Source organism: Leguminivora glycinivorella, chromosome 24 (assembly GCF_023078275.1).
Source record: "Leguminivora glycinivorella isolate SPB_JAAS2020 chromosome 24, LegGlyc_1.1, whole genome shotgun sequence".
NCBI classification, from domain to species: domain Eukaryota; kingdom Metazoa; phylum Arthropoda; class Insecta; order Lepidoptera; family Tortricidae; genus Leguminivora; species Leguminivora glycinivorella.
Window position 1 is genome coordinate 1,182,892 of NC_062994.1, and position 24,556 is coordinate 1,207,447.

Sequence of the window (24,556 nt, forward strand, 5' to 3'; positions counted from 1 at the left end):
GACACGAAACTTCTTTATGGCAAGCTTATTTTTGTTTCTAGTGTTATAATTATGGATATCAGAATTCTTAGTGAAACAGTCTAAATTCTTAACAACATAAATTATACTATCATAAATGTATTGGGAAGCTACAGTTAAGATATTAATTTCTTTGAAGAGTTCTCTTACTGATTCACGTGTTCCTAAGTTGTAAATAGAACGAATGGCTCTCTTTTGTAATACAAAGATAGTCTGTATGTCAGCTGCTTTGCCCCAAACCAGAATACCGTATGACATTACACTGTGAAAATAACTATGATACACTAGGCGAGCTGTCTCAACATTAGTCAGTTGCCTGATTCTCCTAACGGCGTATGCGGCTGAACTTAATTTGCTTGCTAGTTTCTTTATATGAGGACTCCATTGTAGATTTTTGTCCAATGTTAAACCAAGAAACAGTGTTGTATCTACCATCTCTAAGCATTCATCATTCAAAAGTATTTTTGTATCGATTGGTTTAACATTCGGCAGAGAAAATCGAATACATTTGGTTTTCTTAGAATTAAGAAGTAAATTGTTGACAGTAAACCACTGCAGTACATCAGCTAACGTGCTATTAATTACATTGTAATCCGTAGATTTTCGGTCAACATTAAAAAGCAGTGATGTATCATCAGCAAAAAGTACTATTTCACAAAAGTTTTTCACTATACATGGCAAATCATTTATATAAACCAAAAACAGGAATGGACCTAAAATTGAGCCTTGTGGCACTCCTAATTGGACTACAGTCCCGCTAGAGCGAGTTTTGTTAACAACTACTGTTTGTGTTCTATTGCTAAGGTAAGAAGAAGACATAAAGTTTAGGGCATTTATAGACAAACCATAGTGTTCTAATTTCAAAATGAGCGTTCCATGATCCAGATGAGGTTTTGAGTGATACCGGAAACACCGTGTATATAAAAATACATGTCTAGAATATTTCTAGGAAAAATCCAATGTCCAAAAAAATACAATATTAATTTCATCAACAATAATAATAATAAAAAACGTAAAAATAAGAAACCATTTCGAATAACAATTAATCTTTAGGCTTAAAACTAGACGGCGCTGTGTCGCAGCCTGGAAGTGGCCAAAAATCATACTGCCCATTTATTTGTTAGTCAGTAAAGGTTGTCAGACACAACTTCGCTTTCTTAGCATCTTCAGACGTATTAGTGAGCGTGCACGAGAAAACGTCACACTTTGTCGATTGCTATAAAGCCGCTTTATCAGTTTATTCATATAGAGATACCAGTAAATCTCGCCTTAATGGTAACCGACAAAGTGGGACGTTTTACTAAACACACCCACATTAGATGAATTGCATGTCGTAAGTGACATTCTCGTGGATTGCCCCTTCTTAAACTTTGTATGTCTAATGTCTATACAGAGTTATGTCTTTGGTACTTATATTTCAACAATAGATCAAGAGAAATAAAAGACTATCGCCGTTTCTGTTTCATCTTTTATTTAAAATAACACAAAAAATCACAAAATTAAAATAAAATAAATAAATATTATAGGACATTCTTACACAGATTGACTGGGGCCCACGGTAAGCTCAAGAAGGCTTGTGTTGTGGGTACTCAGACAACGATATATATAATATATAAATATTTATATACATAGAAAACATCCATGACTCAGGAACAAATATCTGTGCTCATCACACAAATAAATGCCCTTACCGGGATTCGAACCCGGGACCGGGACCGGGAAAAATTGCCAGAATAAATAGTTAAAAATATTAACATTACAATAATCATAGCTAAATACACTTAAATTATATATTATCCTATCCTAAGCGTAATTAAGTCTATCATTTCAACATCGAGGGATGAAAAAGCATCACGAGCGAGCTTACAGATCGCCACTGTTAAGCCAATGACTTATCTCAGTCGGCAGCGCCTTAAACCCTGTCACTGCTTCATTCAACCCTTCCGCTGCTAATGTGAACAGCTGGTATTCCTTCTGTACTCGACTGGCGGTCGTTTCGTTGGAGGCGTATTCGGAACTGCGAACTGGGACGAGGAGTTCTAACGCCTGGAGATGTTCGAAGGCTTTTAGTATGACGGGTCTGGGTACGGTTTGGGTGGATGAGTTGGATGCGGCGAATTTTGTGTATCTGAAATAGTAACCAATATTAATTTTGATTCTTTACGTTGACGACCGGTCTGGCGCAGTCGGTAGTGACCCTGCCTGCTACGCCGCGGTCCCGGGTTCGAATCCCGGTAAGGGCATTTATTTGTGTGATGAGCACAGATATTTGTTCCTGAGTCATGGATGTTTTCTATGTATATAAGTATGTATTTATCTATTTAAGTATGTATATCGTCGCTTAGCACTTTAGTACAAGCTTTGCTTAGTTTGGGGCTAAGTCGATCTGTGTAAGGTGTCCCCAATATTTATTATTATTTATTAAAAAATCTTATACAAATCTGATCCATACCAATATTATAAATGGGGAAGTGTGTGTCTGTTTGTTTGTCCGTGTTTCACGGCAAAACGGAGCGACGAATCGACGTGGTTTTTTAAGTGGAGATAGTTGAAGGGACGGAGAGTGACATAGGCTACTTTTTGACTCTTTCTAACCCCCCACTTCCCTATAATGGGGGGTGCAAGTTTGCATGGAGCATAACGCAATTTTTGAATTTCACGCGAGCGATGCCGCGGGCAAAAGCTAATTTAAAAATAAATTATTCTTTAATTAGACGAAAGAGAATCGAGTATTATAGAGATCTACTGTCACATTAAAATATGTAATCACAGTGCATAGACTGCCATCTCTCAACACAGGCTTAATACTTTTGAACCTCAGTTTCGACAATTTGGCCCATATTGCTAGCATGATATACAACGTGTTTCCGGTACCACTCAAAACCTCAGACACCCCAACTGATTTTTATTTTTTAAACTCATCTAGAGTATTCATTTTTTAATCTGATGGTTACTTTTTTTTAAATTGAATATTTAATTTTCTGTACAGCTCTACTTGACTTTTAGCTCTACACTCAATAAAATAACTGCTAACTACCATCATAAACCATTAAATTATTTATTTGTGTACGTTACTGCAACGGCATAAGGTTTACCAATAGACAGCTACGATGTCACTGTAAAAGACTTTAAAGCTTTGTCACAGTAAACTTCAAATTGGACAGGTAATCGCAGTAAGCAAATTTAAACCCAATATTCAAAATGACAAGGCTGTAATTAGGTACGAGTTCAATTTGTTATGACTTATTTATGATAAACATTAAGATGAAATTGACAAACAACGTCAAACTCGCAGCGGAAAAAATAATCGTCCAAGTAACCAGCCAGTATTAATACCCCCAAATACTGAAAAAGGTAAACAACCTCTTGCAAGGCGATATACACAATGTTGTATTAAGAATATAATAGAATAGGCACATAAAAAATAACTAATAATACTAATTTAAATAAAGATATTACCCCCATCAAGATATAGCTCAATCGATTCTACTCTCGATTCTGAACAAACGGTTTTCAGGTTTTTAGTGTTAAGTGAAACACGGTGTATATGTGTTAAAATGTCAAATATTAATATTACCGCCATCTAGCCGAGCGTCCCCCAAAGGTGTAACGCCATCTAGGCCACCGTACATTTTTCTCTATGGCTTCGAGGTACGTTTTTTTTAGACTTTATCCGTCTATACGGAGTTAAATATCGTCACTACTTTGAAGAAAACTTGTATCTTCGTCTGTCAATGAAAAGAAAATTGTAGTAAGTATGTATGGAATGCATATAGACTTACTGCGTTTTAACTTTGAGGAGCAGCGTGAGATACGAGATTTTTTCGAAGTAGTGACGATATGTCTTTGATGAGACTTACCTATGTAAGACCATTTCAAAATTCATAGGCTGTCCATCGAATATATCCATACCATGCTTCATAGCGATGACCAGAGACAACTCCAGTATAGAGAGGGACTGTATAAGTTTCACTTTATGCTCTGGCGCTACAGTTTTGTCTATGGTCGATATTAGGTCTGTGGCGTCGATGTAGGGCTTACTTGGAGATAGGGTGCAGACTATTTGAAACTGTAAAAATCAGAAATTAAAAGAAATATAAGTGACTATCTAAATACTTTCATTAGGTATGGTTGTATATTACGATAAAAGTGCGAAAAGTAGGAAATATGCAACGAGTGGCGATAAATTAAAATCTCATCATACAGCGAGGAAATGCTGCCAGTACATATCCTTGGCAACATGCCAAAAGGGTTTAATATTTTAAGATATATGTACACAGTATTTAAATTATATTTAGTATGTAAGTATTTTAATTATATTTTACACATTTCAGTCCTTTAAAAAATAGTACATACAGTTAGTAATATGCATACTTCCCGAGTTACGCACAATGTTTTTCATCACACTTGCATTATAAAAAAATATGCAAAAAGGTAAAAAAGACTACAATACAGTACTAGATTTTTTTTTTAACTCACTAGGGAGAACGATTTTTCTATAACTCACGCTCCGCCTGCGTGCAATAGCACATTTAGTGTGCGAGTGTGATGAAAAATAATTTTCTTTGTAATAATTTATGTTTTATATTCTGTCAAACAAGTCTGCAGTAAATAAGAACAAAGAAAACTATAGGTATCCTTTTCTCTAGCACCCTAAAGAAAAGGATGCATATAGTTTTCTTTCTTCTTATTTACTGACAGACTTGTTTGACAGTCTAAAAATATTACACACCTTAGAGGTTTTTACATAAAAACTTTTCAAACAATGTCAGTTAACATTGAAATAAATAAATGTCAATCAACTTCACTCAACTGTCAACATTGTTTATTTACTAAAATAATTTGTTTGCAACTATTTTATCTGTAAAGTCAAAAATAAAATATTAACAGTATTTTTCATAGTAAAATGACTCAATCTCCAAAAAAATACGTCTCTACATACACGAGTTCGACTACTAATAGGGGAGTGGAAGCTAAGGAGGTAGAGATAGGCAACATACAGCTGGATACTTCGTCTCAGTACCAGGAGAGTACTGATGTAGAGGTGCGCTCACAGGCGTCAGGTAAGCGAGCACTGTAGCCACAGAGAACCTCCTATAGAGTAGCAATCTTGTATATTTTGTTCGCGATACGAGTCACCAGTGCCAGGGGTGCGAGGAGCGGGCGGGGAATGTGTTAAGCGCGCTGTGATTGGCCGTTTCAAGGACGGCGGGCAGTCGCGCCAGATGAAAGGGACTGTCCCTCTACTGACGCGTAAGTGGCCAATGTAAGTTGACCTATGCCGGCTCTGAATAAATTATAAATATGACTTTTATGTGGAATGTAATGACGTCTGTTTTTAAATTTGAGCTTCTTGTTACCTTTCCACACCATTTCACACTATAGATGGACATCTTTAAGACATCAAAATACCCTTTTTCAATTTTTTTACTGCGAAAAACACGCGCTGCTTTCGGGTCTGTTACTTGGTCGCTACTGATCGGGCACGGCGAGCGCCCGCGCTTATATCAGTGCAAATACTAGGAAGGCTGGCGACCGCGAGTCGTCTTGTAATGGATGTCTATAGGGGTTGGTCTGTGACTGTAGCCTACGGACGGTTGTGGGAGGATGTGCAATTTTTAAGGGGCTGACAACACCCAATTGCGTAAAATTGATGTTACTTGCGCAGTTTTTTAAGACAAACTATTAGTATTAGGCTTGTGTCGTTCACGAACTATGAACTGTTAGGAATAAAATCCCATCAATGACCGAAATGAACTGAATCTTTCCGTGCTCTGAGAATCGGTCTTTGCTCATTTAGTTCAGTATAGGATCGGCGAGCGCGAGCGGTTTAGATCGAGAACGAGTGTGTGACTGCGCCGACCGAGAGCGAGAGCTACTTAGCAGAGTAACAAAAAAAGTCAAATTTTCATATTGAACTTCGGTTACTTACAACCTTTCGACCCGAAATGTTACTATCTGTGGACTATTCGTATCATTTTGACACTATTCGGTCCCATTCATTTTGATCTTTCCGACCGCAGTGGTCGCTGGTCTGGCTGAACTAAATGAGCAAAAGACCTAAAAGAGCGAACTACTTAGTTCGTAGGAGCGATTGAACGAGATCGGAGCGCTCCGATCAACGAACGAAACGGCACAAGCCTAATTAGTATTAGTAAGGCAAGTAAATTATATGTTATTATTCATTATATTTCAACGAACATAGCCGTACTCGATACACGATTTAATGAAATCGGCTCGATAGAAAAAAAAATGCAAAGATTGGTCTCAAATTCGTCATTAAACGGTTCTGTGTCGTTCAATTATTCACTTAGGACCGGTTGCACCAAACCGTCTGTCACCGTTAAAGCATTCGTCAAATTTTATTGTATGGGAAGTTCCATAGACGTCTGCTGCGTGACGATGATGTGTCTGTCAAATGTGGTTGATGCAACTGGCCCTTAGTTGTCTTTAATTAATACTACAGTAACAAAAATATACATATCTAAAACACTAACGAAACATTTTGCATAAATAATGCATCTTTCTATTTTATTTTAATATTTTTCCGCACTTTTCGTACTTAGCCGCCCTCTTTTAGTGACATCGCGCTCTCACTTACTCCCATACGATTAGACAGTGTACGCTAGCGTCAAGGCCATTGGGTGCTGTCAGCGTCTTAAAGATAAAATATAAATAAATATTATAGGACATTCTTACACAGATTGAGTCCCACGGTAAGCTCAAGAAGGCTTGTGTAGTGGGTATTCAAACAATGATATACATAATATACGTCCTTATATACATAGAAAACACCCATGACTCAGGAACAATTTTATACATATATATTTGCTCCTGAGTCATGGATGTTTTATATGTAAAAAGTATAAGTATATTATATATATATATATATATCGTTGTCTAAGTGCCCTTATGCCTTCTTGAGCTTACTGTGGGACTCAGTCTGTGTAAGAATGTCCTATATTTTGTTTATTTACGCCCTTTCTCTTATTTAATATTTCAGCGGACACAGGCTCATACTTACAAGTCGTGGTTCAAAAACACAAGAAGAAAGAACCAACTGTCGCCGCCACTCAAACGTCCCCCAGACTACCCGTGGCATCCAGCCCGATCAAAACCATCAATGGTACAGGGGACCACCCATTATACGTCCTACCTCATCACATGTTAGTTTACAACACGCAAAAACAAGAGAAACGGAAGCTATCAACCATAAAACAACCTAAACGATCATTCTGGTCGAAATTCATAGAAAATACTAACGAAAACTCGCCGGATAAAGTCGATTTTTACTATTTTGAGAAAAGTACAGGTGATTTTTTAGCTACATCAGGTACTTTTACTTATACAGAACGATTTGCGTTGCAAATATCAAGAGTACCTAATAGAATTTTATCAGAATTTTTCTCTATACCTCAGATTATAGCTAATATACCTGTATCTATAATATTACATGTACAACGATTTATTTTTATGACAATTAGAAATGTGATTATAGGTAGCGTTCAAATATGGTCGGATAATTTGTTCAAACCAGTTTTAGCGTTACTTTTTAATTCTATAATACAACCGCCTCTAGTTTTCAGTGGTAATGTGATGCGAAGTGTTAGGGATGCTTTGAGGCCGTTGGCGGAAATGTTCGGGGAATTCTTAGAGCCGGCAGTGAAAGTGTTAAGCGCTGTAAGACTAGTGAATATTGAGAAGTGTTCACATAATGTGTAGGTTAGAAATTAACCTTTTTAACCCCCGACGGAAAAACGACGGGGTGTTACAAGTTTGACGTGTCTGTCTGTCTGTCTATGGCATCGTAGCTCCCGAACGTATGAACCGATTTAGATTAAGTTTTTTTTTGTCTGAAAGCAGAGTTAGTCGGGAGTGTTCTTAGCCATGTTTCATGAAAATCGGTCCACTATGTCGCGGTCGGGGGTTAGTTCAAAATTTTGATTTTGTGGTTAGGTTATAAATCAACTCTAAGCATCGATTGCAAACGTGGCTACTAGGGAATGCAATCTCGACGAGATTGGGGCCCAGGCGAGATCTCGGGAATTCATGAAACCAATCTCGCGAGATCTCGCCAATTTCGAGATCTCGCGAGATTGGCCGGTTTGTGGGTTTGTTCTTGTAAATAATCACAATACAACAATGAATAAGGATAAAAATAATAAGAATGATTGCTATTATGGAACAAATATTTGTCTTGACTATTTTTTCACATTTTGTTGATATATTTTACATTGTTTAACATAAATTATGGGCCTCACAACTCACAATATAGTTTTTAAAACTTTGAAGTATAGATTATCCACGGCTCATGGGAGCCTGGGGTCCGCTTTGACAACTAATCCCAAGATTTGATGTAGGCAATAGTTTTTACGATAGCGACAGACCCGAAGGGTAACTAGGCCTTATTGGAATTAGTCCGGTCTCCTCACGATGTTTTCCTTCACAGAAAAGCGACTGGCAAATGACATTTCTCACATAAGTTCCGAAAACTCATTGGTACGAGCCGGGATTTGAACCCGCGACCTCCGGATCGAATGTCGCACGCTCTTACCGCTAGGCCACCAGCGCTTCAAGTATAGTAAGAAAATATTATGTAAGAAAATAAAATAAAATTATTCGAAATGAGTAGAAGCGTGCCAAATTAGAATTCGTTGCCATGCCAACCGCGAACAGTATACAGTAGAGACTACTTAAAAATGGCACGTATTTAACCGGGCGACTGAATAACCATAGAAATGGGTATCAAAAATAATAGTTTGGCGACTAAAATGGGGCCTCAAAATATTTAAATATGAGGTAGCATTTTAATGTCATTACGGCTACGGTTTATTCAGATGCGAGTACCAACTATTTATTTGGCAACTGAATTATTATATTGGAAACAATTTAAGAGATACAGTTTAATAGGAAAACGGCTGTCTATTAATATAAAATATACAGTTTTTTAAAATATTTATATAGCAAATTAATATAAAAACTACATTTAAAATTTATACATCGGCACTCATCACCTGAGCTGTCAATTTAATAAAAAAAAGGATTCTTATAAAATATAACGGTCGACAAAATATTATACTTATGGGTAAGAAATTAGGTGTTTGGGGGTGCAGGCAACTTCGTCTATACAATTAATTTAACTTTTCATGACGTTTACTCTATCGAATCTAAGGCTGGCCTACGCCATCACTCTGAAAGATAATTTTTTTTGGCAGGAAAACCTTAATCATAATATGCTTTGGCATAAATCGTTCCGCAGATTTTATAATATCGAATCTTATGCTGGCATAATGTTAAAGAGCAAAATAATCTTCTAGATTAAGAGTACTTCCGTAGATTTTTGATTGCATAATATTTAGGCGGTAAAAAGTTGTCCATTTTCTTCCTATTTCTGTTTTGATAGCGAGTCATGTGTGTTGGGGATGCAAGATACCTAACACTCCTCCTCGCTTCGCTCGTCGTCGTACCTAACGGTGCCTCTGGGACTGGATTTCATTTCCTTTTTGCTATCGTTGTTTTGTTCATACAAAGTACCTGAGAATATGACATAGCAAATTTGGTAGGACTTATATTCTACAAAAAAAAATAACCTAACCCTAACCCACTTTTCTGCTAGCAGAAAATAATTCTGCTCTTGTAATATTATACTATACGATTGTCATGGTAATTTTTTTGAATACCACGTCGGTGGCAAACAAGCATACGATCCGCCTGATGGAAAACGGTCAACGTAACCTATGGACGACTGCAACTCAAGGGGTGTCACATGCGCGTTACCGACCCATTACAAGCTTATACACTTCTTTTTGCTGTGTACTTATTATAAAATGATTTGGTACGCGTTCCCTCGCTTGCAACTCGCTCGAAAATAGGATGTGAAATATTTAAATACTACCCGAGGTTTACGGGTCTCAAATACGATGTTTGAATAGAATAAACATTTATTCGTGAACACAGGCATGACAAATTACACATATTAACAACACGACAGAAAAGAATGAAGTGCCACGAAATGGCCTCACCTCAGCGTGTTGCTGGTGACTTCCAGCGCTGATCTTCCGATGAGACCAACGTTTCCATAAAGAAACGATTTTATATGTATTTTTAAATTAAAGGAAAAATAGAAAAAATTCACACCTCCGGCAGGACTCGAACCTGCGACCTTTGGTCTTGCCGGGGCCATCTCGCTTACCAACTGCGCAATATGTAATATCGCTCGCAGACGTTTCTGCATGATAAAAAAACAGATTTTATATGTGTTTAAAAAAACCTACTTCCCAATAATTTTTTTTAGTTGCCTCCGCCATTTAAATACTACTTTAAACGATGAGCTAAGTATAATTATTTAGGTGCTAACATCTATATGCCTACAAATATTAAAAATCTTACGCTTTACAATACTAGGTGCCAATTATTATTTTAGTCGCCAAAGTATTGTTTAATGTTCCTCGGCAATATTTTTGTCGCTTGAAATTTGCTGCCGTCTTTTCAATAATAATGGTGCTTAGTATTTGAGGTTCATATATTTTTTTTGTCGCCACAATATTAAAACACAGCCAAATTATATTATTGTATGCCCGACATAACTTCCCATTTAATATTTTAGTTGCCCGGTTAATTATATGCCCTTAAAAATTCCGCAACGTATGCCTTTATTAATGAAAGGATAAAAAATTTACATTATAAAAGTCATAGAAATTGTTATTGGTTGCCTAACAAACGACAGCCGTAGTAAGGTTGTTGTAGGCTTTTGCTTTCTCGACATCCAACAAAACTCTATGCACGAAAATTCGTAAAATAGATGGTTATATTCACACAGCCGTAAGTGTAATACCATAATGGCGAATCACGCGAATAGCCCTGGCTGACACCCTTCGAATTATTTCGAAACGGTCTGAATCTGTCATTCGTCATTCCGAACTTAGATAGGTAAATTATTGAGCGAAATAAGCAAGTTGAATCTCTAGATCTCTACTGAGTTAACGAGTCGGCGAGTTCAGTTAAATGATATAATTCATATAAATCACTTAAAACTTGCGAACGAAAAATGTCTAGTCATTTCGCAAGCTTCGAATAAGACGTTTTATGCTTGAGTTCAATCTCGTTGATATCGCGAGATCTCGTCGATTTTTCGGCCGAGATCAATCTCGCTAAAAATGACCGAGATCTCGTACAAAAGAGATCTCGCGAGAACGAGATTGCATTCCCTAGTGGCTACTTACCAAAAAGTTTAAGATATGTTACTTATTATTCAATAAAAAAAAATACTTAATAATTTTCTACATGACATCAAATATCTCCAAACGGCCTCTACGTGCTGAATCTATATCCCCACGCCTTATAAATGACCGGGCTCGAAAGACCCAAGAGTTTAAAAACGGACAAACAAATAATAATAATCGGTTTTTACTTAAATCAATGACTAAGAATTAGTTTTTTCAACTTTATGTACCTACCTAAATATATTAAAAGATGTACACTAAGTTGTTTTTTATTTCAATCATAATTGCAATATTAAGCACATTTCCATGTGAAATAATTAATTTTCAGGATAGTATACGTAATATTATAAATAGCAAAGTGTTTATCCGTCTTTCACGGCAAAACGGAGCGACGAATTGACGTGATTTTTTAAGTGGAGATAGTTGAAGGGCCATCCCTTCAACTATCTCCACTTAAAAAATCACGAGAGACATAGGCTACTTTTTGTCTCTTTCTAACCCCCCAACTTCACTAAAATGTGGGATGAAAGTTTGTATGGGGCATTCCATGTTAGTACTAATATTATATGGGCCCTGCCTGAAATAAACAAATTTTATTTTATTTTATTTATTTTTTTATTTTTATTCCGCAATTTTGGTATTTAACGCGAACGAAGCCGCAGGCAAAGTCTAGTACTTATCCATACTAATATTATAAATGGGAAAGTGTGTGTGTCTGTTTGTTTGTCCGTCTTTCACGGCAAAACGGAGCGACGACTTGACGTGATTTTTTTGATGGAGAGTGACATAGGCTACTTTTTGTCTCTTTCTAACGCGAGCGAAAGCTAGATAGATAGATAGATAGATAGATCTTTATTGTTCAACCGTGTTACACAGGTGTTAATTCATTACATTAGTAGGTTACAACGGTGACCCAATTCGGGTATACAATTATCACTTAAAGCTAAAAAACTATACTAGGTATATATTATTAGCAATCATGTCATGGCGAATCATAATTATCAGTCATATCTTTCAAAGAAGTCTTTTAAGGTATAAAATTCATTGTTAATTAACCATTTCTTTAAACTAGGGATAAATTTGGAGTCCTCTAACATTTTTAATTCATCTGGCAGCTGATTAAAAACTCGAATGGCAGAGATGTATGTGCTTTTGTCAAAGATTTTATTATTGACTTGAGGCAGTTTTAAATCATACTTATATTGAGAGCGGAGGTTGTCACGGAGGGAAGCTAATGTTATGAAATAATTCTTGTTGCTCTTCAGAAATTTACAAAGCTCGTATATATATATGCCAGTTAGGGTTAGAAAACCTTTCTCCTTGAAAACATTTCTTAATGAGTGTCTATGATGAAGGCGAAAAATAATTCTTAGGCACTTCTTTTGCAAAATGAAAGTGGTGTGCACGTCCATTGAGTTGCCCCAGTATATTATACCATATGTCAACAGAGAAAACACGTTGGCATAGTACGTGGTAATAACAACATCCTCAGAACACGTTTCGGATAATATAGACAATGCGTAACACTGACTGGAAATTTTACCATTAATCTTCTCTATATGATGTTTCCATGTTAACAGTGGATCAATTGTTAAACCTAAGAAATTTATGTTGTCAACTTCTTCTATCGAAATGCCAGACTCTATCACATTCAAATTTGCTGGAGTTTGTTTGCAGTTTCTAAATTGCATAAGCTTTGTTTTTATTAAGTTTACGTTTAGGTTTATAGATTTTAACCAATCCACCACTGTCTTTACTGTATTGCTAATGTTTGAGCAAAAATTGTCGTCTATAGTTTCCCCAGAAAATAAAATTGTAGCATCGTCGGCAAACATTACACAGAGTTCTTCAATAATATCTGGTAACTCGTTTACATAGTCCATACTAATATTATAAATGGGAAAGTGTGTGCCTGTTTGTTTGTCCGTCTTTCACGGCAAAACGGAGCGACGAATTGACGTGATTTTTTAAGTGGAGATAGTTGAAGGGATGGAGAGAGACATAGGCTACTTTTTGTCTCTTTCTAACCCCCCCACTTCCCTAAAATGGGGGTGGAAGTTGGAGCATTCCGCATTTCTTGAATATAACGCGATCGCAAAGGCCAGAAGAAATTTCGACGACCGGTCTGGCTCAGTCGGTAGTGACCCTGCCTGCTAAGCCGCGGTCCTGGGTTCGAATCCCGGTAAGGGCATTTATTTGTGAGCACAGATATTTGTTCCTGAGTCATGGATGTTTTCTATTTATATATGTATTTATCTATTTAAGTATGTATATCGTCGCTTAGCACCCACAGTACAAGCTTTGCTTAGTTTGGGGCTAAGTTGATCTGTGTAAGGTGTCCCCAATATTTAAAAAAAATATATACTTACCAAAATATCCTTAAAGATCTGCTCATTGTTAGTATAATAGGTTAACTTTTCAATTGCGTCGATCACTCTGTCCTCCTCTTTCAACGCTAGTATATGAGCGTTCCAATCTTCCACGAAACTTGGGTCTAAGTTCGAAAACTGTTTGGGGTCCACTTTGCAACGGTTTAATACTTCTATGGGTATGGAACTTTGGGTGTCTGTGTCCATTGGTTCAGCAGCTGAAAATAATCAAATGGTACAGTCCAGGGTTCGAATCTTGGTAAGGGCAGGGGCGGCTCACTCCGCGATTCTATCGCCGCGCTACAAGTACATGCCGGCGGCGTTCACTGGTGACGACCTTCACCCGGCGCAATAGAATTCAATGTCGGCTGCTCGCGTGCCGTCCGTTTGTTAAAGTAGGTAAGAATTTAGAATGGCGGCATTTCGTGAAGATCAAAGGAGTGAGCCTTCTGTACTTGTACTATTATATATTCTGTGGTAAGGGCATCTATTTATGTGATGAACACAGATATTTCTTCCTGAGTCATAGTTAATATAAATATAAATAAATATTGGGGACACCTTACACAGATCAACTTAGCCCCAAACTAAGCTTGTACTATGGGTGCTAAGCGACGATATACATACTTAAATAGATAAATACATACTTATGTACATGAAAAACATCCATGACTCAGGAACAAACATCTGTGCTCATCACACAAATAAATGCCCTTACCGGGATTCGAACCCAGGACAGCGGCTTAGCAGGCAGGGTCACTACCGCGTTTACAAACGCGAAAGAAAAACTCATGAAAACTCGAAAATTCGCGTTTTCCGGGATCTAAGGCTACGCTAGATCGATTTTTCACCCCCGAAATCCCCCACATAACAAATTTCAGCGAAATCGTTAGAGCGGTTTCCGAGATCGTCGGTATAAATAAATATACAAGAATTGCTCGTTTAAAAGTATAAGATTTAATATAATAATATATATTTAAATATCTCACCGACACTCTTCTTCCTCCCCCGTTTCCTCTCCACTTTCTCGACAGGAACAGAGAGCAGTTCGACCAACTCCCCCAAGAGCTTCTGGTGCGGGTTGGCGCCCTCGCCGGGGAATATGAATATGTGGCGGTGGGAGAAACGGGACTTCACTCGCTTCTCTAGCGTCTCCATTACGTCTAGGCGGTTTGTTATGCCTGGAAATTGCATAGATATTTTTAACCCCCGACGCAAAAACGAAGGGGTGTTATAAGTTTGACGTGTCTGTCTGTCCGTCCGTCCGTCCGTCCGTCCGTCCGTCCGTCCGTCCGTCCGTCCGTCCGTCCGTCCGTCTGTCTGTCTGTTTATCCAGGGTGTCCACTACTAAACCCAAAAAAAATTCCCTGACTTTTCCCTGACTTTCCATGACCATTTAAGAAAATTTCCCTGACCAAATTTTCATTCTATGATGACATTTTTACCACTTTTGGTCAGGGTTGTGAAAAAAGGTTTTTTTCTGTCTTGAAAAAAAAAGCTAAAAAAAAACGGTTTTTTTTCAGGTCTTTGGTCAGGGTTGTGAAAAAAGGTTTTTTCTGTCTTGAAAAAAAAAAACCTTTTTAGAAAAACGAAACCCTTATAGGATCACTAGTGCGTCTGTCTATCCGTCTGTCACAGCTAATTTTTTTCTGGAATATGTTTGTTTTCTCACGTACATAAAGTACGAAATATTAAAATTTGCAAGGCAGTTCATACTTTTATACCTACGGTTTTTTTTAACTTTACCTTTATGTTAACTATTAAACTTTAATTTCTGGTTTTATAAAACTAACATTAACGAAATCTGTAGTTGGTAGTTATCGCCATTTACTTTTGGCTATACGGCCCGTGCACTCCATCAGGGTAGAGCGAGTTTGAGTTTCGGCACCCTTGGATATGGTGCGGTAGAAAAAAGTTACGCGAGCGCAGCGAGCGCGAAAATTTTTACCCTTTTATACGTCCCTGGGGCTGATAGTAGTTATTACGTACAGTGAGCTGCAAAATTGCATGGAGAAAGTATAAATGAACTCATTGATAAATTCGCCATGCAGTTTTGCAGCTGATAGCACAAAACAAAACAAACAAAATGGAGTACCAGAGCGAGCAGGAGAGCAGGAAAACAGGCTTGAAATGAAAACGAGATTTCGAGCGCAGTGAGTGCGAAGTATTGACCATAACATAACATACAATCACGCCTGTATTCCATGAAGGGGTAGGCAGAGCACATGAAACTATTCAAGTTTCAGTGCCACTCTTGGCAAATAAAAGGGGTTGAAAGAAAACGAAACTGTGACATTGCAGTGACAGGTTGCCAGCCTCTCGCCTACGCCACAATTTAACCCATATCCCACAGTCGACTTCTACGACACCCACGGGAAGAAAGGGGGTGGTGAAATTCTTAACCCGTCACTACACGGGGGCCGTCACCACACGGGGGACCAAGAAGTAAAATATGACCTATGTTAAAAGTAGTAAACGCGAGCGGAGCGAGCGCGAAATTTTTTGTCTGTTGTCAGAGTCAGGATGCCCATTTAGGTTTTTGCCACGACATGCCTTTAGGTTTCAAAGTGATTCTTATCGTCGGGCTTATTATCCTCCTATGCTCCTTTGATCATATCAAGTCGGAAAAAGGACTACAAAGTTTCAAACTTCTTTCAGTAGAAAATTCTTCACGTTCAATAGTTCATATGTCTATAATAAAGTAAATAAAGAATTAAATGTATATCCTATGACTAAACGGCAATGCAAACTGACAGTAACAGACTGGCTATTAACTAAAAACTATGAAGAAACAGAGAATATTCTCAATATAATCACATGACACTCATTTCAAACACACAAACACACACACACACACACACACACACACACACACACACACACACACACACACACACACACACACACACACACACACACTCTCACACACACATCTTACACGCATGCTAATTTAATTTATTGAAATAATTTGATTTAAACTAGAACTAAACTAATCTTAGTCTATTACTAAAATATGTTTCTTGTTCCTTTTCTAAACTCTGAGAATGATTATTATCCATAACTTCATGATATTGAATTTCTCAACTTGTTATTATAACTTTAGTTTTAGGGGAGGGGCACTGTTTATCCTAAACCACAGGTTCGCCTACTTAGGAAACAGTCCTTCTGATCTACTTTTAAGAACCAATTTGTACAAGTTTTTTTTTTTGTTCATTAAATATAAAAATATACACTTATACTCATACAAAATTGCGTCTCTATGTGACGTTTTGCGCCATTGGCTTTATGAGGAACTCCGCTTTGGAACGTCGGATATATACTTAGAATTCGGACAGCGACGTAACTTTGTCGTTTTCACGTCGCCCATTATGAATGTTGTACAAATATATATAAATAAATTAAGGTCAGCTAGAGCATGAAGATATCCCTCATTAGTAATCACTGGGATGCAGGCCAGGCACTACCTATACTTGTCATAAAAAGTCTAAAGAGACAATTCTAAGTTGCCTTAAAATCACTACCGGGATCCATCTTTGCTGTCATGGATGGGGCCAACCCAAGAAATCATAATATAATTTTTTCAATACTTTTTGTTTTTTTTCTTGGTGCCAAATTTTTCCCTGACCTCCAAATCATTTCCCTGACTTTCCCTGACTTTCCATGACCACTATGAGCTTCCCTGACTTTTCCCTGACTTTCCCTGACTTTCCAGAAAGTGGACACCCTGTTTTATCTGTCTGTGTGTGTGTCTGTCTGTGGCATCGTAGCTCCCGAACGGATAAACCGATTTTGATTTAGTTTATTTCTTCTGAAAGCTGAGTCAGTCGGGAGTGTTCTTAGCCATGTTTCATGAAAATCGGCCAACTATGTCGCGGTCGGGGGTTTTATCAAAATTTTAATTTTGTGGTTAGGTTATATAATCTATAAATAAATAATCCTTCAATTCAAATAACCTAAACACAAAATTAAAATTTTGAAAAACCCCTGACTGCGACATAGTAGACCGATTTTGTCTGTCTGTCTGTTTGTCTGTGTGTGTGTCTGTCTGTGGCATCGTAGCTCCCGAACGGATGAACCGATTTTGATTTAGTTTTTTTTTGTCTGAAAGCTGAGTTACTCGGGAGTGTTCTTATTTCTTAGACTATCCGTCTATACGGAATTACATATGTCTTTGGTATTAACTAACAAGAAGTCAAGTGTACATTTCGTAATTAAATACTCACCTAGCACACACATAGGAGCCTGCCTCGCATGCGTTATATCAAACAAGTTATACAACAATGTCTGAGTCCGCGCCGAATGGCAGAATGCATGGAACTCCTCAAGGATGAAGATCATACTCTTGCTGTGGCTATCGGCAGCTTTGAGACAGGAGAGGAGGAATGAGAGGTTCTCAGCGAATGTGCCGAAGACTCGGTCGCCTACTGCATTTTCTAGCTGCATCTGCAAACGAAATAATAGCAAACTCGTTTTCAAACGACTGCTCCGCAAGCATCTTCTGGCAGAAGAATTCAAATAATGTTCACCATCATATATTTATGTTTGATGTCACGATTATATTTGTCTCTGTTAGCTATTATTTCTCCTGCGCCAACATATATGTCTCTGTTTAACCCAATGGTTGACTGGTAGAGAATGCCTTTTGGCATTAAGTCCGCCATTTTTACATGTTTCTTTAGTTGTGCAATAAAGTTTAAATAAATAATAATATATAACTGAGAGCCTAAAAAAGTTTATTAGAATTTTAGTCTGCTAACATTCTTCTTCCAGCCGAGAGCAATGCTTGCGTTATTTCTTTTCCCCTCTCAGAAGAGTGTGTCCATCCATCTCCATTTTCGTGTCGCGATTTCCTCGTCAATGGGTGTTTGCTGGCATATACTCCACAGGTCTGATTTTAGATAGTGTTTACAATTGTGGATACAAAAAAAAACACGGTGTATATATATTACCAGCATTACAATTTTCGGAAAGACTTTACCTGAGCTGTAATGGACTTCAGTGCCACCTTATCATCATAGTGCAAGTTGCCGTTCAGCTTCACAATAATGGCATCATTGGCTAGGTCAGCTTCTTTACCGAGTTGATGCAGAACTGAGTTTACTAACTGGAATGAGACAATATTTATACTGAAAATTGCAGTCTGCTACTGAAAACAGTGTACTTACTGTGTGAGTATTTCATAACTTTGAGCTAAGGCACAAAATGTACTGTTTTGATATGAAAAACTTTTGTATTTTGGCACAGAAGATACCTATTGTTAGAGCTGGGCGTCTTGCAGCAATTAATCAGTGAAAGCCAGAGTAAGATAATGATTGTAGTACATAAGACCTTTTATTCCCTCTAGTCTTACCGTTTTACCAGTTGAACCACTGGAAATTTTCGTCCCAAAGGGCTAGGCAATAGGTAGGTTAGATTTGTTAGGGACCTATAGTTGTCGCGTCTGGTTTCGTACAAAAAAGCAGTCATACAATCAGTAAGTATTGGAAAAAAAATCCCAATGGTTCAACTAGTAAAACTACACGGTAAGACTACAGGGAATAAGTCAAGACTTAGTACACTTAATTGAAAATGAGGTTTATACATGCTTTTAAATTACAAAATGGAATACTTACGGTAGTCTTCCCACTGCCTCTAGGTCCTATTAACAAAGCAGAGTGAGATTCTCCTTGCAAAACCGTTCTTTTCATTAAATCGTAAACATGGTTCCATTCTTGTTCGTGACCGCGGAATGAAACATTATCCTCCATTAATCTCAGCTTCAAATACTTTCTTATCAGTTTTATTTGCTTAGATGTAAAACTTGCTGAATTAAGCTCGCACATTTTTAGTTTATTGTTGTAACAAACACGAAAGCAAACAAATACATAACCTATTGACGTTACACAGCCTTTCCCGCCATTTTTTGACAACTGAATGACTTTGACATTTGTAAGGATGTGGCTACAGCGAAAAATTGAATGGATTATGAAAATCGATAATCAGTCAAAAAGCTATCGAACACAGACTATATTTTCGGACTGAATATTATATTTTCTTTTAAAATTTTCTACATGCTTTTCTGACTGTTCAGAAAGTTACTGGATGTATGAAGTTTGATTGATAGTTGATAAAATTCTTGCTTTTAAAGCATAACCCTTTTGCGCATGTGCTAACACGCCTACCTGCGCAATGCGTAGACATAACTGGTCAATATGTAAATCGCTGCACATGAGATAGAGATCTCAAGATATCACGTTCGAAGTTAATTTCTATTTTACTTCTCTTTGTAATTTGTATATAATAAATGGATGGAATAAAGTGTATTGGATTGTAATGTAACATTAATAATATACAAAAACATTTAAAAAAATACATTAAGTAAACTTAACTTAGAACTTAACTTAGAACTTAGGTACCTACACAATACGCTTTTTGCAGATATAATTATGACTTTTTTTAAACACATTTACTTAGAACACTATATTAGACTTTTGAACACTATATTTTTCCTAATATGAAATACTTACTTATATTTTGCTCGACATGAATTTTGAAAATTGAACAGACTGTCTGGATTGGATATATACCAGTGGCGGAGCGTCGATACAATTCGATTCCCAACGGGTTTCCTAAAATTCTCTAGTATCTGTAGAAGTCTATACAAAACAGATTCCAAAAACCCCTCCGGCTTTACAAACGAATATTTTCACACCCGCCACTGATAGGTATATACCTAGTTAATAATGAAGTGTCTATATGTCAATTTAGTATGTCCTTCTAGCCCTTTCCTGAAGAAAGGTTTTTAACCTGTAACTAGTACCACTACGACGACAAAAAAATTACTTAAGATGAAAGGTGTATTAACTCCGCCCTTATTCCAAATGTCTCAATTAAGTATAATAATTATTTAGTATGCGGACTCAGATCAGTAAAATACCTAATTTAACTGACTTGCTTTAAAAAATTAATGATTGGATTTCTGTACAATATTGTGATGTAGTTATGATGCGATGAATGCACGGAACAGTTCTACAATGTTTTAACGTAGTGATTCAATTCTCTTTGGTTTTAAGCTGAAGTGGCACAATCAATAAAAAAACAAAAAATCATAAAGTAGCATTCGGCATATTTAGTATATTAGAATTATGCCATCCGGGGACCGAAATATCACGCACGTCACGTTGCCTTGATCTTCAGCCCTTCTCTTTCGCGCATTCCACTTACCAGCATATTTTATCCCTTTCTTGACCTTAAACTTTAGGTTTTCCTGTGCTACACATGAGATAAATTCGTCGACAGACTAGTGACATACAAACCTCAGCTTCAAACTCCCAGTTAATTGTTTTTGTTTGCTTCATTCTTTGACTTAAATATACTGTAAACAGATATTTTAGATAAAAACAAAATTTACAATGATACTCATTTGATAACTTGCTTAGAGAGATTTTTTTACTTCGTGCATGCCATGTCTAGTTAATGGCACACTTTCGCAGTTCCGTGTTCTATCAGTGTTGCAAAAATTGGTGAATACATTAAACTGTTTCAGTGAACAAAGTGAATTGTTTTGATTATATGAAGCACATAAAACTATATTATTTAGTGATTGTGAACGAGTGAAAAATGTGTTTTCATAAAAAGCGCATCAGGTCTTAAGTTCAATTAAATTATTGCAAATCTGCAATTCTGCACACGACACGAGCGATTCTAAATCACAATGTAATAAATGTATATACATATAAAACAGTGTAGCACCGCTTTCAGTGTTAAATAACGAAAGAAGCTAATATTGCTTAGTAAATGCTTCAAATTGTAAGTTATCGATATGTGTTGAATACATAAATAATTATATATATAATTTAATTGTATCCTTGCACCTTTAAAGTTTATTTTCCTTAGCTGTTTAGTGCAATGCTTTGTATGCCATTTCCAATGCCTGTGATTATATTATTATTCATTTCGTTCGTATGTTAGTATGTGCTTACCATAACTTTATGCATGATATGTTTTAGACTTTCCCGGAAATAATGTTAATGTTAACTGAAATTTTGTGTCCTTTAATCTATAATTTAAATTTTTCCTAGGTATAATTATATTTTTCACGCATTCTTTTGATTTACTTCATTGAGCTTTTATTAAGATAGGTGCTTAAAATATATTATTACCTTTGATAAACTTGACCTTCATATTAAATATACGTAGGTAGTTGCGTTGCATTTTCATAACATAATCCCGTCGGTATAAAGTTCTATTTTCTATTTGTTACGTCTGTATAGAGTTATGCCTTCCAGAGAACGAAATGTCTCAAATGTCACTCACAACGAAAAGTCTCGTTATGTTTGTGATATAAATATAAGATACTTTTCCTCTATTATGAAGAATTTTAATCGATACTTAGTGCATCACTATTATTATAAAACTCAATCATTCATTCACTCGGAAATAATGCAGCCAAATCAAATGCAATCTAAACATGCACTGTTCCTTTTTGTTTGGCTAGTTTAACCGAATTATAGACCTTCTTCTAAAACGGTACGGGTAATATAATTATTATCATGCATTCATGCATATTATCAGTCAGGTTAGATCGCTTGTATACGTTGTGACTGTTTATTTTTCTAAGAGACCGAAATACAATATTTCCATTGTTCAATTTATTGCATGTGAAGGAACTCCTATTTTATTTTCCGAATACTATAACAAAATCCAAGTGATAGTTTGTGTGTTCTTTAGTCTAGTGACAATATTAAAAAAAGTTTTTCTTTTTCTTTTTTTTTAAACTCCTTCAATTCAATATGACGTTTAGCAGCGCTCATAATCAATTTATATTTAATTAAAGTGCGTTATGTTCGCGTTTTGCGATTTATTCTATTATAGAATGCATACAGTATCGTACATGGCGTAGTTTAGTGCTCCCCTAAGCGTTCTAAATTGGTTAAATGCGGTTGTGACGCCCACCGGGCTTGCCTGAATTTGTCACCTATCTCACCGACAGGAGAACAGTTTTTGTATCGTTTTAAAAACATTATTACTAAACTATTTGTGAAACTTCACTGCCAAAGTAAGTACTTCGTTTATTCTGCTATAGAAAATAATGTTCTAACAAGCTTCGTCTGTATTAAAGCCAATTTCATACTAAATATTCGACCAAATTGCGTATTTTCGTAATATACTTCTAATCATTTCAGTATTATGTATTTTATTGATAACAATGCTTTAGTTGTTTGTACATATTTCATATTGATAAGATTACTAGCACTTACCTATACACATTGGGGCTTGATAATGATAATAAATGCTTATTTTAGCTCATTCACTGAGTAGTTACAATATCACACTTATGTATACATGAGTCACTTTAAATATATATATAAAGTTTGACCAGAAATATATGATTATGCGCCATCTTGTGGAATTTGATTAGAACTATTTTCTTCATCTATACTGAACTGTCACCGCACACATCAGAATAACAGCACCCTCTGGACAATAGTCATATATTCCTGGTCAGGATTTACCCCCCCCATATGTAATTTTGCACAGTTTATTATTAAAATATAGAAGTCTCATCTTTTCTTCACAATTTTTCTCATGGTTCATGTAAACCTAAGTGCATTTTCACATTATTCAATCTGATATTGGATATAGGAAGGCCTTCAATTCTCTCATGAAAGGTGTTTCGTACTGTACAGTACAATGTCAGCTTCTTCGGGTCCCATGGTTATATAAAAAACTAAGCAAGAAACATAGTGTATAGGGGTGACAAAACCCCCTCTTTTTATAAAAATAAAGATAAAAAAAAAAGGATTTCAATAGCAAAAATCGAAGATGGTGGCTTAAATGTATAGGATATTAGTCCTACATTTAATATTAGATCAGATAATCTTAGATTCTTTACTACAATCTTAGATTTTAAAGATTACTACTAGGTTTAAGAAACTGTAATATTACTAATTTGAAATAAACAGTTTAAAGTTTTTTTTTTTTTTTTTTAACTTTAGTTTTGGTACTGTCATTACTTCTAATCCGAGAAGAGACTTCAAAATAGTCTGGGTTCCTTATTTTAATAGACTGGTTAACATTTTTATTATTATATTTAAATTTTTAGAGAAAAAGTCAGAGTAATTTTTTTTTTACTTGAAATAGTCCAGAGATGGAGCTTGCCCAGAAGGTGCCTGTTCACCCTCGATTTGAATTACCAGTGTTATAATATTTTACAAACTTATATTGACCGGGATATAGACCGTGATTACTGATTACCTTTTTGATTCTTGTCGAGCTCCCGATATTTCGACGCAGTTGCAGGCATCATGATCACTGAAAACCATGTGTGAATGTTTTCCGTGATCATCATGCTTGGAACTGCGTCGAAATATCGGCTTTTTAAGGCTTTGCCTCCCTAGCAGTTGCTTGTTGTAATATCTGTTATTTAGGTCTTTAATTTATAGTGCTTTTATTGTAAAGACTGTATCCTTAAATATGGAGACAACTTTGAGTAGCCGTATTTATTTGCTATTATATTTTTTTCTTATAACAAGACATGGGCTTAATAAGGCACATAAAAAGGTACGCATTTTGTCCTAGAAACTCGACGTAAAGCATGTGGTTTAGACAGCATTGACTTAATCCTCCCGAGTACTAATTACGATTTCGGACAAATGATACTAGAAAATTCACAAAGTGCGTAAAGGACGACACAATTGCGAAAAAAAATTGTACAGTGCGAACCTCAACGACACATGATCCACAAAGCAGAATATCTAGACATAGTCTAGCCACTGTTATTTTTAAAAAATAAAGTTCATGATCTGTGTATGGCGGCCATTTAGAGAATGTGGCATGGCGCTTACGCTAACTCCGACTTTGATGTCGAATTTAACTATCATACACTGTTTATATCGATCTGGTTTAGGCACTGTTCAAACACCATGAATGTCTATTAGACATTGGCCTATGCCTAATTTTTTTATC

The 24,556-nt window shown here is 36.4% G+C and overlaps 2 protein-coding genes across 3 annotated transcripts in view; one reads left to right on the forward strand and one right to left on the reverse strand.

The window, feature by feature from the left end:
* Window positions 1-1,684: 1,684 nt before the first annotated feature.
* Window positions 1,685-19,483, reverse strand: LOC125238692 (origin recognition complex subunit 4). Its single transcript, XM_048146092.1, has 7 exons — window positions 19,222-19,483; window positions 18,588-18,713; window positions 17,833-18,052; window positions 14,599-14,790; window positions 13,610-13,827; window positions 3,879-4,087; window positions 1,685-2,146 (listed from the first exon to the last, which is right to left on the reverse strand). Exons 1-7 carry the CDS (start codon window positions 19,429-19,431, stop codon window positions 1,882-1,884), a joined length of 1,440 nt encoding a protein of 479 aa, XP_048002049.1. The 5' UTR covers window positions 19,432-19,483; the 3' UTR covers window positions 1,685-1,881.
* Window positions 19,484-22,179: 2,696 nt separating this feature from the next.
* The window catches only part of LOC125238651 (synaptic vesicle glycoprotein 2A-like), a 37,480-nt gene continuing 35,103 nt past the window's right edge, over window positions 22,180-24,556 (forward strand). For both annotated transcript variants that reach the window (XM_048146030.1, XM_048146029.1), the window contains exon 1: window positions 22,180-22,646. The gene's annotated coding sequence lies outside the window, so the exon portion shown is untranslated. The remainder of the gene's footprint in view (window positions 22,647-24,556) is intronic.

What these genes read in the sequence shown, in the direction of transcription:
- LOC125238692 (XM_048146092.1), bottom strand. Translation starts at nt 19,431, where the DNA reads ATGTGCGAGCTTAATTCAGCAAGTTTTACATCTAAGCAAATAAAACTG. An exon ending in GAGGCAGTGGGAAGACTACC is followed by an intron (nt 18,714 to 19,221) that starts GTAAGTATTCCA and finishes GTCTCATTCCAG; the next exon opens with TTAGTAAACTCAGTTCTGCA. An exon ending in TGAAGTCCATTACAGCTCAG is followed by an intron (nt 18,053 to 18,587) that starts GTAAAGTCTTTC and finishes TTTCGTTTGCAG; the next exon opens with ATGCAGCTAGAAAATGCAGT.